Source organism: Salvelinus fontinalis, unplaced genomic scaffold (genome assembly GCF_029448725.1).
Source record: "Salvelinus fontinalis isolate EN_2023a unplaced genomic scaffold, ASM2944872v1 scaffold_1531, whole genome shotgun sequence".
NCBI classification, from domain to species: Eukaryota; Metazoa; Chordata; class Actinopteri; order Salmoniformes; family Salmonidae; genus Salvelinus; species Salvelinus fontinalis.
Genome location: NW_026601740.1, coordinates 22,835 through 36,627, shown reverse-complemented (window position 1 = coordinate 36,627; position 13,793 = coordinate 22,835). Strand labels below are relative to the sequence as shown.

General features: G+C 42.4%; 1 protein-coding gene across 4 annotated transcripts; it reads left to right on the top strand.

Annotated features, from left to right (window-relative positions):
• The first annotated feature begins 378 nt into the window (after window positions 1-378).
• On the top strand, window positions 379-11,866 carry LOC129849553 (COP9 signalosome complex subunit 2-like). Of its 4 annotated transcripts, none has more exons than XM_055916381.1 (13): window positions 379-531; window positions 1,050-1,163; window positions 1,240-1,317; window positions 1,478-1,605; window positions 2,148-2,244; window positions 3,634-3,711; window positions 4,095-4,269; window positions 4,592-4,770; window positions 4,994-5,046; window positions 7,432-7,529; window positions 7,918-8,000; window positions 8,297-8,355; window positions 11,263-11,866. In XM_055916381.1, exons 1-13 carry the CDS (start codon window positions 394-396, stop codon window positions 11,405-11,407), a joined length of 1,425 nt encoding a protein of 474 aa, XP_055772356.1. In that variant the 5' UTR covers window positions 379-393; the 3' UTR covers window positions 11,408-11,866. The 4 variants fall into 4 exon arrangements, with proteins under 4 accessions (XP_055772356.1, XP_055772358.1, XP_055772357.1 ...); XM_055916383.1 differs by having other exon boundaries at window positions 423-531; window positions 1,478-1,603; window positions 2,155-2,244; XM_055916382.1 differs by having other exon boundaries at window positions 429-537; window positions 1,478-1,603; window positions 2,155-2,244.
• Window positions 11,867-13,793: the final 1,927 nt, after the last annotated feature.

Here is a 13,793-nt window from a genome sequence, read left to right as displayed (position 1 = left end):
GGCCAAGATAAAGCAAAGCAGTGCGACACAAACAACAACACAGAGTTACACATGGAATAAACAAATGTACAGTCAAAACACAATAGGAAAAAAATCTATATACAGTGTGTGCAAATGAGGTAAGACTAGGGAGGTAAGGCAGGAGTAAGGCTTCATAAATACATGTTCCTCGTGCTTGTCCCTTTGATTTGTGATGCAAGTTTTTTATGGCTATTTCTATGATGATAAGGTAAGATAGTTATCCGTGAGTCAAATTGAATTCATTGAAAAGACTAGAAATGTTACAGATCTATACTTCTTATGTTTGAATTGTAGCTGGACCAATGTTATCTAAATGTGATGTGACAGCGCAAGCTTCGGGTAGAAAAGCGAACTACAATACCAGAAAGAATAATGCAGTACTACACTGAAACCGGCGTAGTGTTTGGTGGCGCTGTAGAGCTGCGATTTGTTTGTTGTTTCCGAATACCAGTCAAGATGTCTGACATGGAAGATGATTTCATGTGCGACGATGAAGAAGATTATGATCTGGTAAGCGTAAGTTTACATAATACGTTTCTATTTCCTTGTTTATTGATGTCTAATCAGAGCTGTTTCCTTAGCTAGTATATTTTCATTAGCTAGGTCGGAGCAGGGGAGTTAGCTAGTTAGGTAGCTAAACTACCTAGATAGCTAGCTTGTTCAGCTAACGTTAGCATAAAGGCGATGATAGCTTGCAAAGTTGCTGCTAGTGCTAGCTAAACTCGGCTGCTTGACATGGGGGAAACTGAATTTGCTATAGTATACTGAGTTAGCTATACTAGTCAATTTATTATAGCATGTTATGTTACCATAGCTAGCCACAAACATACAACCGTTTAGCTAGCTAGCTAAGTGTAGATAACTACGCCGTTGCTGGTTAGATAAAACAGCTAGCTAGCTACTTAGACTCATTAGTAAACAACTATGGCAAGCCGTTAGCCCAATCATAACATCTGTCACGTTATCAAGCTTTGTTGTATTAACTCATAGCCAGCTAACTTATGTCCTGAGTTTATGTCTCAACGCAGGAATATTCCGAGGACAGTAACTCAGAGCCAAATGTCGACTTGGAGAACCAGTACTACAACTCCAAAGCACTGAAGGAAGATGACCCCACAGCAGCTCTCAACAGCTTTCAGAAGGTGGGTACTGGCTACTCACTCGCTCCACTCACAGATTGATGAGTGTATGATGCTAATGTATACTCTCTATTGGCAGGTATTGGAGCTGGAGGGAGAGAAGGGAGAATGGGGGTTCAAAGCCCTAAAACAGATGATCAAAATCAACTTCAAGCTAGTAAGAAATGAAATGCGCTGTGGTGTTGTTGCAAAATGTCTACTCTCCATCTCTGAGTCTGTATGATTAGTGCTTTTGAGTTTTTCTTTATGACATACTGTCATTCCCACTACAACTTAACTCAATGCCCTGTCTTCTGTCTCCTGTGTGTGTCCTACAGACCAACTTCCCAGAGATGATGTCTCGGTACAAGCAGCTGTTGACGTACATCAGGAGCGCTGTGACCAGAAACTACTCAGAGAAGTCCATCAACTCCATCCTAGACTACATCTCCACCTCCAAACAGGTATAGACGCAATACCTGGAACCAGAACAATGGGTTTTTGGCCTCAAAGCTCAGATCTTTATTTTGGCTCAAATCTCAAGTGTTTGTTATTCCATTTAAAAAATAACTTTTTATCAATATCAATTTCTTTCAACTTTTGTCTTATATGGCCGATTAAGTTACTGACTCTGTCAGTCCTATTGGTATGAATGAAGTGGTGGCAGTGGTTCCATGTTCTACATGACTGAGGTGTTAAATGTAGGCTGAGGTTCATGTTCTAGATGACTGAGGTGTAAATGTGGGCTGAGGTTCATGTTCTGTATGACTGAGGTGTTAATGTGGGCTGAGGTTCATGTTCTAGATGACTGAGGTGTTAAATGTAGGCCAAGGTTCATGTTCTAGATGACTGAGGTGTTAATGTAGGCTGAGGTTCATGTTCTAGATGACTGAGGTGTTAATGTAGGCTGAGGTTCATGTTCTAGATGACTGAGGTGTTAATGTGGGCTGAGGTTCATGTTCTAGATGATTGAGGTGTTAATGTGGGCTGTGGTTGGTTGTTTTATGTGTCACAGATGGACCTGCTGCAGGAGTTTTATGAAACGACGCTGGACGCTCTGAAGGATGCCAAGAACGACAGACTCTGGTTCAAAACCAACACAAAGGTAGGGTGTGTCCAAATAATATCAGCTTTTTCCTAAAGTGTGCACTCGGTCACTACTTCCCACAAAAATCTAAAAGCAGTGGATTGGTGGAGGCAGGGACTAGTAATTTCCTCTCAAATCAGTAAAGTGAAGTGAACAAGTGAGAATTGGGACATGCATGTAGTACACAATGTTTCTGTTTATTTCTATGGGTAGGACAATATCTGATCTGGCAGTTTGTCAGACCTCTGTGTTTGGGAGTTTCTACCTCTGCAATGCCCTAGACTGGTAGCGAGATCTGTTTGTGTTAAATTGTTTCCCAAACAACACCCTAACATCCTTATTTAGTGATAGCACAAACATAGAAGTTGTTGTTGTCTCTCAACCTGTTTTAACTGTTGTTCTCTTGTTCTCTCTCAGCCTGTTTTAACTGTAGTCCTCTGGTTGTCTCTCAACCTGTTTTAACTGTAGTCCTCTGGTTGTCTCTCAACCTGTTTTAACTGTAGTCCTCTGGTTGTCTCTCAGCCTGTTTTAACTGTAGTCCTCTGGTTGTCTCTCAACCTGTTTTAACTGTAGTCCTCTGGTTGTCTCTCAACCTGTTTTAACTGTAGTCCTCTGGTTGTCTCTCAACCTGTTTTAACTAAAGTCCTCTGGTTGTCAACCTGTTTTAACTGTTGTTCTCTGGTTGTCAACCTGTTTTAACTGTAGTCCTCTGGTTGTCAACCTGTTTTAACTGTAGTCCTCTGGTTGTCAACCTGTTTTAACTGTTGTTCTCTTGTTCTCTCTCAGCCTGTTTTAACTGTAGTCCTCTGGTTGTCAACCTGTTTTAACTGTAGTCCTCTGGTTGTCAACCTGTTTTAACTGTAGTCCACTGGTTGTCTCTCAACCTGTTTTAACTAAAGTCCTCTGGTTATCAACCTGTTTTAACTGTCGTTCTCTTGTTGTCTCTCAACCTGTTTTAACTGTAGTCCTCTGGTTGTCAACCTGTTTTAACTGTAGTCCTCTGGTTGTCTCTCAGCCTGTTTTAACTGTAGTCCTCTGGTTGTCAACCTGTTTTAACTGTAGTCCTCTGGTTGTCAACCTGTTTTAACTGTCGTTCTCTTGTTGTCTCTCAACCTGTTTTAACTGTAGTCCTCTGGTTGTCAACCTGTTTTAACTGTAGTCCTCTCGTTGTCTCTCAACCTGTTTTAACTAAAGTCCTCTGGTTATCAACCTGTTTTAACTGTCGTTCTCTTGTTGTCTCTCAGCCTGTTTTAACTGTAGTCCTCTGGTTGTCAACCTGTTTTAACTGTAGTCCTCTGGTTGTCAACCTGTTTTAACTGTAGTCCTCTGGTTGTCAACCTGTTTTAACTGTCGTTCTCTTGTTGTCTCTCAACCTGTTTTAACTAAAGTCCTCTTGTTGTCTCTCAGCTGGGCAAGCTGTACCTGGAGAGGGACGAATTTGGGAAGTTACAGAAGATCCTCAGACAGCTGCACCAGTCCTGTCAGGTACAGTAAGGCAGGTGGTAGTCTGAGACAGCGTTTTGTCTGATGGGGTTTACACAGCCATCTGAGTAGCTAAGTTCCCAATATGTCTGCTAGCAGTATTTTTGTTGTTGTTGTATACTGGTATGATCTGTTATGCTGTATATCTATGTGCACTGGAGACAGATGATGTTGCAGATATATGGTCTGTTATGTGTATATCTGATCTATTATGTGGTATATCTATGTGCACTGCAGACATACAATGTTGAAGATCTGTGGTCTGTTATGTGTATATGTGATCTGTTAAGTTCTATATCTATGTGCAGTGCAGACAAAGGATATTGGGGATCTATGGTCTTTTATGTGTGTGTGATCTGTAATGTTGTATATCTATGTCTCTCTAGACAGATGACGGGGAGGACGACCTAAAGAAAGGCACCCAGCTCCTGGAGATCTATGCTCTGGAGATCCAGATGTACACATCCCAGAAGAACAACAAGAAGCTGAAGGCCCTGTATGAACAGTCCCTGCACATCAAGTCTGCTATCCCTCACCCACTCATTATGGGAGTCATCAGGGGTGTGTTACCACCGTAGACACATGAAACCCTGAAGGCAGCATAGCTGTCAACATTATTATCTTTTACATGTATTGCATTGGAGCCACACACACAGTGGTTTACATTGAATAAATACATTGACCATAGAAAAAGAATCCCCCTTAGAATAGTAATTATATGGTTACGGCTTGTAAAGTGACCTGTAGGAAGACTCGGGGATATTTGTCACTATTGTGGAAAAAATTGATAATATTGTAAAAGATGGTAAAACGATGTGTCGGTCACTGCGTGTGTTTATGTGATGTACTAACAGGCCTGTTCCTGTTTTGTCCCCTTCCCCAGAGTGTGGGGGTAAGATGCACCTGAGAGAGGGGGAGTTTGAGAAGGCCCACACAGACTTCTTTGAGGCGTTTAAGAACTACGATGAGTCAGGCAGCCCCAGGAGAACCACCTGTCTGAAGTACCTGGTGCTGGCCAACATGCTCATGAAGTCTGGAATCAACCCTTTCGACTCACAGGAGGTACACTCATTCAGTTTAGTTAAGTCCAGTTAAATGTTATTTATCCCGTTAGAGCAATTCCTAACATTATCATTATGGAGAAATACACGTGGTGGATGCATCCCGTACCTCTATGTTGTTGGAGGCAACATTACATTAATCAAACTCAAATCCCCTGCAGCAAACACTGCTTGATAAAGTGTTGTATTACAGTGGCTGTTGTTGTTGTGTTTTTCTGTGACAGGCCAAACCCTATAAAAACGACCCAGAGATCTTGGCCATGACAAATCTAGTAAGGTAAGAACACGTGTGAGCTTCTTGTCATCCATGGTAGTGTTGCTGATATTTTAGGGTAGAAAGCCATGGCATCAGTTATACGATAACGTCACTATTTACAACCTATTTCCACTTATTTGTCCTGAGTTGTCAGTCGACCCAAGCTGTTATTGTTTTACATCACATATAAGTGGTTGATAGAGGTGTAACATAGTGAAGATACCCTTTAACCACGGGTTTGCCTGAGGCGTCTCTTCAACCTAATTTATGGTCAGTCTGGGATCCACGACACAGAGGGTCTGCTCTGGGATTGTGATGGTCAGTCTGGGATCCACGACACAGAGGGTCTGCTCTGGGATTGTGATGGTCAGTCTGGGATCCACGACACAGAGGGTCTGCTCTGGGATTGTGATGGTCAGTCTGGGATCCACGACACAGAGGGTCTGCTCTGTGATTGTGATGGTCAGTCTGGGATCCACGACACAGAGGGTCTGCTCTGTGATTGTGATGGTCAGTCTGGGATCCACGACACAGAGGGTCTGCTCTGGGATTGTGATGGTCAGTCTGGGATCCACGACACAGAGGGTCTGCTCTGGGATTGTGATGGTCAGTCTGGGATCCACGACACAGAGGGTCTGCTCTGGGATTGTGATGGTCAGTCTGGGATCCACGACACAGAGGGTCTGCTCTGGGATTGTGATGGTCAGTCTGGGATCCACGACACAGAGGGTCGGCTCTGGGATTGTGATGGTCAGTCTGGGATCCACGACACAGAGGGTCTGCTCTGGGATTGTGATGGTCTGTCTGGGATCCACGACACAGAGGGTCTGCTCTGGGATTGTGATGGTCAGTCTGGGATCCACGACACAGAGGGTCTGCTCTGTGATCGTCAGTCTGGGATCCACGACACAGAGGGTCTGCTCTGTGATTGTGATGCAATTGCAGAAGGAAATGGAAGCGCTCCTAGGCTGTGGCTCTGACACCTTTCTCAAAATGTAAAACAAGGCTGAGGCCTACATGAGCTCGTGTTTGATTCCCAGACGATGACTGGTTGACAGGCGAGTTGGGGGAGGGGTTTCTGGTACCTCTGCTCTGAACAGTGTGAGAAGCATGAATGCCCTACCGTTCACGGGCTCCACATTCGTTGACACAGCGGATGCTGGATTGAATGGCATCGACCCTAAAAAGCCCATTTGAAAGCCATTTGCTCTTTAGCTCTGGTCTCCTCCCTTAACACCACTGGACCACGCAGCCGTCATACCGCTCAGGAAGGAGACGCATTTTGTCTCCTGGAGATGAACGTACTTTGGTGTGAAAATCAATCCCAGAACAACATCAAAGGACCTTGTGAAGATGCTGGAGGAAACAGGTACAAAAGTATCTATATCCACAGTAAAACAAGTCCTATATCGACATAACCTGAAAGGCTGCTCAGTAAGGAAGAAGCCACTGCTCCAAAACAGCCATAAAAAAGCCAGACTACGGTTTGCAACTGCACATGGGGCCAAAAATCATACTTTTTGGAGAAATGTCCTCTGGTCTGATGAAACAAAAATAGAACTGTTTGGCCATAATGACCATCGTTATGTTTGGAGGAAAAGGGAGAGGCTTGCAAGCCAAAGACACCATCCCAACCGTGAAGCACGGGGGTGGCAGCATCAGGATTGTGGGGGTGCTTTGCTGCAGGAGGGACTGGTGCACTTCACAAAATAGATGGCATAATGAGGAAGGACAATTGTGTGGATATATTGAAGCAACAGCTCAAGACAGCAGTCAGGAAGTTACAGCTTGGTCGTAAATGGGTCTTCCAAATGGACAATGACCCCAAGCATACTTCTAAAGTTGTGGCAAAATGGCTTAAGGACAACAAAGTCAAGGTATTGGCCATCACAAAGCCCTGACCTCAATCCTGTAGAAAATGTGTGGGCAGAACTAAAAAAGCGTGTGCGAGCAAGGAGGCCTACAAACCTGACTCAGTTACACCAGCTCTGTCAGGAGGAATAGGCCAAAATTCACCCAACTTATTGTGGGAAGCTTGTTGTAGGCTACCCAAAACGTTTGACCCAAGTTAAACAATTTTAAAGGCAATGCTACCAAATACTGAATGAGTGTATGTACATTTCTGACCCACTGGGAATGTGATGAAAGAAATAAAAGCTGAAATAAATCATTCTCTCTACTATTATTCTGACATTTCACATTCTTAAAATAAAGTGGTGATCCTAACTGACCTAAGACAGGGAATTTTTACTCTGATTAAATGTCAGGAATTGTGAAACTGAGAATAAATGTATTTGGCTAAGGTGAATGTAAACTTCCGACTTCAACTGTATGTCATTATTTTATGGATTGTAATGTCATTATTCTAACCCAGTGACTGTTCTTCTGTTGTGTGTCTACTCTCAGCTCCTATCAGAATAATGACATCACAGAGTTTGAGAAGATACTGAAGACCAACCATAGTAGTATCATGGATGACCCCTTCATCAGAGAACATATAGAGGGTGAGTGGTGTTTGTTTGTATGTGTATGTGTGTGGGCTTTCTCACATTTGTTGATGAACGAGACATGGAAGTATTGCATTGAAGGCGATGTTTCAACAAACTTGAGACAGACTGTACCAGTATCTGCATATTGAGATGTGTGGACGGGGGTGAGTGTGTCCTGGTGGACGGGGGTGAGTGTGTCCTGGTGGACGGGGGTGAGTGTGTCCTGGTGGACGGGGGTGAGTGTGTCCTGGTGGACGGGGGTGAGTGTGTCCTGGTGGACGGGGGTGAGTGTGTCCTGGTGGACGGGGGTGAGTGTGTCCTGGTGGACGGGGGTGAGTGTGTCCTGGTGGACGGGGGTGAGGTCTGAAGAGACTGATCAGTGCTGTGTTGTCTTATTTTCTAGAGCTGCTGCGGAACATCAGGACCCAGGTCCTTATCGCGCTCATCAAGCCTTACACTAGAATACACATCCCATTCATCTCTAAGGTAAGTCTGAGGACAGCACTGGCATCTGGACTAACTAGCCTGGTCCCAGATCTGTTTGTGTGCTTTTTTGCCAATTCCTATGGGCATTGGCATGATGATTTTTACAATAAGAGTTGGTAGGAAAGCACAAACAGATCTGAGACCAGGCTAGAGTTAATCATTGACTTCACTGTGTGTATTGATAATGTATCTGATAAGGAACTTTGCTGAGTAGATCATGTATTTATTAGGTCACTGATGTTGCTGTTTGGATTGATCAAAGTGTAACGCCCTGTGCTCTGTCTTCTCTGTCTCAGGAGCTGAACATAGATGTTTGTGACGTGGAGAGTTTGTTGGTGCAGTGCATATTGGACAAGTAAGTTTGTCCTAGACATGCATCTGATGTGTGGCCCAAACTACTATTTAGGAGTGTAGAATACACTGTTAGGAAAAGTTTTTTGCATCAAACAGACATTCACTCCATGGAAGACTTGTATGTTTTCTCTAGACTCTTCTGTATTTCTGTGAGAGGCTGAATACCTCTTATATACTACACCGAGTGCTCTTCCATTGACAGACTGACCAGGTGAATCCAGGTGAAAGCTATGATCCCTTATTTCACTTGTTAAATCCACTTCAGTCAGTGTAGATGAAGGGGAAGAGATGGGTTAAAGAAGAATTTTAAAGCCTTGAGACATGGAACGCTGCTGGGTTTTTCACGCTCAACAGTTTCCCGTGTGTATCAGTAATGGTCTACCACTCAAAGGACATCCAGCCTACTTGACCTAACTGTGGGAAGGAAACATTGGATTCAACATGGGCCAGCATCCCCTTTCGACACCTTGTAGAGTCCATTCCCTGATGAATTGAGGCTGTTCTGAAGGGCAAAGGGTGCAACTCTATATTAGGAAGGTGTTCCTAATGTTTTGTATGCTCTAGGGCTTACCCCATTTAGTCGATTGTTTGGTCAATAGGCTGTTGGTCGACCAAGATTCTTTTTCAGTCGAGCAGTGGCAAATATATTTTTTTAAATGATGGCACACGAGACACCTGTCTGATTCACACCTGTCTGAGTGGACTAATCCATTGCAGGCCGCGGGATGGTACACCAGTATCACCAGTTGTACATTTAACATAAATGACCAACATTTCTTATCTACATTGTTTGGTTACTGTCATTTATGTTAATGCGTTCACTATATTATTATTCCAGTCTTACCGTTGTCATTGTAGGAGTGGACACATTGTTAGCAGAGTGCACAACCTATGCTACACTTGTGAGAAACATTTTCCATTCAATTTACGAGTTGTCTTCATTTTCTTTTGTTTGGGGCGCTCCTGTCAATCTTGAGTAAGGGGACACACAGAAGTAGGTCTAGGGCACCTGGCCTGCGCGCAAATGTAGGTGCACAAATGTGCCAATTTGGGGATCGGATAGTATTTCTGTCTTAACTCCCCATCACTGTGGAGCTTCTCAAAGAAATGTTTTCTTCGCCTTCAACAGCAAGTAAAGAAAGTCTGTTTTTATATCCATTGAGAATGAAAATAGTTCCTCAACGTAGCCTATTTAAAAAATATTTCCAGCTCTCTTTCGATAACCACTCGGCATGAAAGAGGGAAAAAATGTAATACCCTGATCGGGTGGAAACGTCATAAAGGGCATACCTGATTACTTATGTGATTTATAGGATATTTATTTTTATCGGGATTTTTTCTACCTGCGGGCTACAGTGTTTTTATTTATTGGCATTATGTAGGTTATTTTTACCTATTGGCAATAGAAGTTACTTTTTTCATTAGGTAGAATTCTTATTGACCACATGACATTGATTTTGAGATATGAAGACTTTATTATAAATTAAATTAAACTGTTCTACAAAAATGTGCATATGAAAATTATAACTGGCACGCAGGTCAGTAGAAATAACTTGCCAATCCAAATGGAAAAGGTTGATGCCCGTAGGTGTAGCCTATTACCGGCTACTTCAGGAGCCTAACGGCAGAAGCTGCAAAGGCCAGCAGCAGCGGGAAGAGGAGGGTCTGGTTGGGAACAGGTTTTTGCCTCTCTGGTTAGGCTATATTGATCTCTGGCTCCCTCTTTGGTAATTTGTGTCTTTATTTTTAATTGCAGTGCTTAAAGCATCAGACATGCGCAGTAGCCAACATATAGTTGATTTTATTCAAACAATAGGGTGTGTCTATATATGGGAAAAATAAAAATACACAAACTATTTTTTTTGTTGGGACAGCCCTAGTATACTCAGTGTATAGTGTACCTGGCTGACACAGAGGCATCGCAAGACGAAGCAGAGCATGTTTCCTGTACGGGGATCATTTGAATTCCTCATTTCTCAGTTCCTCATAGTTTCCACCCTGCACCTTAAGGAATGCAGGAGGCCAGCATCTCTGTCTCTGTCTCGCTCTGTCTCTGTCTCTCTCTCCTCTGTCTCTGTTTGTGGTGTTATTCTTCCCTGCTTAGTTTATTGCAGATCTGTCATTTATTACTGGTTTCATTATTTGGTTTAGAAGTAGTGTACGCACACACATCCAGTAACTTGCAGGCTACAAAAAGTAAACTTATGAAAGAAAGATACCTGCAAACTGTTGATTGCTCCCGCAGTTTTATTGTGCAATGTTTTGATCCAAAGGTCCTTGTCAGTTGGATGAAGACCTTTTGATCAAAACATTGGGCAAATAAAACTTTGGGCGAAATCAACAGTTTGCGGGTATCTTATCTATCATGTCTTTATTATTTCCCACGCTACTGTAGCAGACTGCTGTGTATTGTTTACTACCCTCAGCCAGATCACATCTACAGCCAGTCAACTGGAACAGATTGACATTTGACACTGCATTCCCACCGTTGTCACAGAGCTCAACAGAATATGTACTGTATGTAGTGAAATGTGGAGGTGGTGGAATGTGTTCACCAGACAGCTTAGTGTAGATGTGATAATTGGTTGAGAGAGAGTACACACATCAGTGGTTCAGGTGCTGGACAGAAACCAAACAGTGAAAGAAGTTCAACAATGACTCCAACTAATGCTATCCACAGTGATTTGTGTCATTTGAACCATAATCGGATGCAAATATTGATGTTGTTGATCCCATTTTTATATAAAGATACATTGTTTTATGCAATATTGTTTACCATATTTGATCAATTTCAAAAAAAAATCCTGACCAAGATGGAAAGAATGTTTAGTCATGTTGCTAGGATGCCAATGTCCATTCTTGTGTTGTATTTATTGAACCATTGTTCTCTGTGGTTTCCTCCCTGTAGCACCATCCAAGGCCGTATCGACCAGGTCAACCAGCTGTTGGAGCTAGACTACCAGAAGAGAGGAGGGGCGCGCTACACTGCCTTAGACAAATGGACTAAACAACTCAACTCCCTCAATCAAGCCATCGTCAGCAAACTCACATGATTCTGACTGACATGTGACAATGGACAGCACTGAAAGATAGTAAGGAGAATCTCAATCAACTGTTCCAATGTGTCAGAATATAAACCAAACCATCCAGTGTGGATGGGCTGAGCTACACAGCAGCACAGAGATGTTTGTGATCTGACACTGCATTTCCCAGAGAAGGAGAGATACTGCTTTCTAGAAGACATCAGCACTCTAAGGGACATCTCAGTTTACTTCAAGCCCCTCGTGTTTGTTTTTCACAAGACTTTAGTAGAATGATTTAAGAAATATCACTGTCAACACCTTTTTAAAAGTGCTGTATTTTTTTCGGTGGGCAGTTTGAGTACAATAACACAATGGTTTATTTGTGCCTGTTGACTGAAAGCTGGTGTTGGGAAACCTTTTTCACAACATGTAGCTGCAGCATTGAATGCACGTTGGCTGTTGTGAATAAAAAAAACGAATGTTCTCCAACTGTGTTTACTGTATATGACATTTCAATGTAGGTCTAGATACCGTCTACTTTTTAGCTCTCATGCTAACTTTGGTTCCGTACTATATTATTTGTAAATATCGGTAGTATTTGGTAGTTGCAACAGACTCCTGTTCTTAGTGTTAGTCAATTGTTTGTGTGCAGAAACGTATGAATAGATAGATATTTTCAGTGATGGGAGTGAATCTGTCATCCATCACATTGCATACAGAACAGTAGCAAATCTATTAGAATCCAAAAGTTGATTCGATGTTGCAGGCTAGACATACAGTTGAAGTCGGAAGTTTACATAAACTTTGGTTGGAGCAATTAAAACTTGTTTTTCAACCACTCCACAAATGTCTTGTTAACAAACTATAGTTTTGGCAAATCGGTTAGACATCTACTTTCTGCATGACAAGTGATTTTTCTAACAATTGTTTACAGACAGATTATTTCACTGTATCACAATTCCAGTGGGTCAAAAGTTTACATACACTAAGTTGACTGTGCCTTTAAACAGCTTGGAAAATTCCAGAGAATGATGTCATGGCTTTAGAAGCTTCTGATAGGCTAATTGACATCATTTGAGTCAATTGCAGGTGTACCTGTGGCTGTATTTCAAAGCCTGCCTTCAAACTCAGTGCTTCTTTGCTTGAAATCATGGGAAAATCAAAAGAAATCAGCCAAGACCTCAGAAAAATAATTTTAGACCTTTGCAAGTCTGGTTCATCCTTGGGAGAAATTTCCAAACCTGAAAGGACCACGTTCATCTGTACAAACAATAATACGCAAGTATAAAAACCATTGGACCACGGAGCTGTCATACCACTCAGGAAGGAGCTGTGTTTTGTCTCCTAGAGATGAATGTACTTTGTTGCGAAAAGTGCAAATCAATCCCAGAACAACAGAGGACCTTGTGAAGATGCTGGAGGAAACGGGTACAAAAGTATCTATATCCACAGTAAAACGAATCCTATATCGACATAACCTGAAAGGCCGCTCAGCAAGGAAGAAGCCACTACTCCAAAACTGCCATAAAAAAGCCAGACTATGGTTTGCAACTGCACATGGGGACAAAGATTGTACTTTTTGGAGAAATGTCCTCTGGTCTGATGAAACAAAAATAGAACTGTTTGGCCATATTGACCAGTGTTATGTTTGGAGGAAAAAGGAGGACGTTTTCAAGCTGAAGAACACCATCCCAACCGTGAAGCACGGGGGTGAACGCATGTTGTGGGAGTACTTTGCTGCAGGAGGGACTGGTGCACTTCACAAAATAGATGGCATCACGATGGAGTAAAATTATGTGGATATATTGAAGGAACATCTCAAGACATCAGTCAGGAAGTTAAAGCTTGGTCGCAAATGGGTCTTCCAAATGGACAATGACCCCAAGTATACTTCTAAAGTTGTGGCAAAATGGCTTAAGGACAATTGGAGTGGCCATCACAAAGCCCTGACCTAAATCCTATTGAAAATGTGTGGGCAGAACTAAAAAAAGCGTGTGCGAGCAAGGAGGCCTACAAACCTGACTCAGTTACACCAGCTCTGTCAGGAGGAATGGGTCAAAATTCACCCCACTTATTGTGGGAAGTGTTGATTGACACAAGTTTACTGGAGAACTGAGACGAAGTAGAGACTCTGGACAGGGTGGATATTCGTATAATAAAAAGCAATTTTATTCAGAGGTAAACTCTTGCTCAAGGCCTTCCCTGCCTTATCAGTGTTTATGAATGTTCTGTGTCAGCCATCTGTCTCTGGTGTGTGTGTGTCTCAGTTTCTGCTTGTGAGAAACCCTGTTTTTTAGAAAGTTAGTTATAACAATGTAATAGCAATATGCTTGTGTTATTACAATGGTATTTCTTACAGAAGCTTGTGGTAGGCTACCCAAAACGTTTGACCCAAGTTAAACAATTTAAAGGCAAT

Bases quoted from the DNA above. Each gene is read 5' to 3' on its own strand.
- LOC129849553 (XM_055916381.1), top strand. From the start codon at position 394: ATGCAGTACTACACTGAAACCGGCGTAGTGTTTGGTGGCGCTGTAGAG. The intron at 1,164-1,239 runs GTGGGTACTGGC...CTCTATTGGCAG, and splicing joins CTCTCAACAGCTTTCAGAAG to GTATTGGAGCTGGAGGGAGA. The intron at 1,606-2,147 runs ATAGACGCAATA...GTTGTTTTATGT, and splicing joins ATCTCCACCTCCAAACAGGT to GTCACAGATGGACCTGCTGC.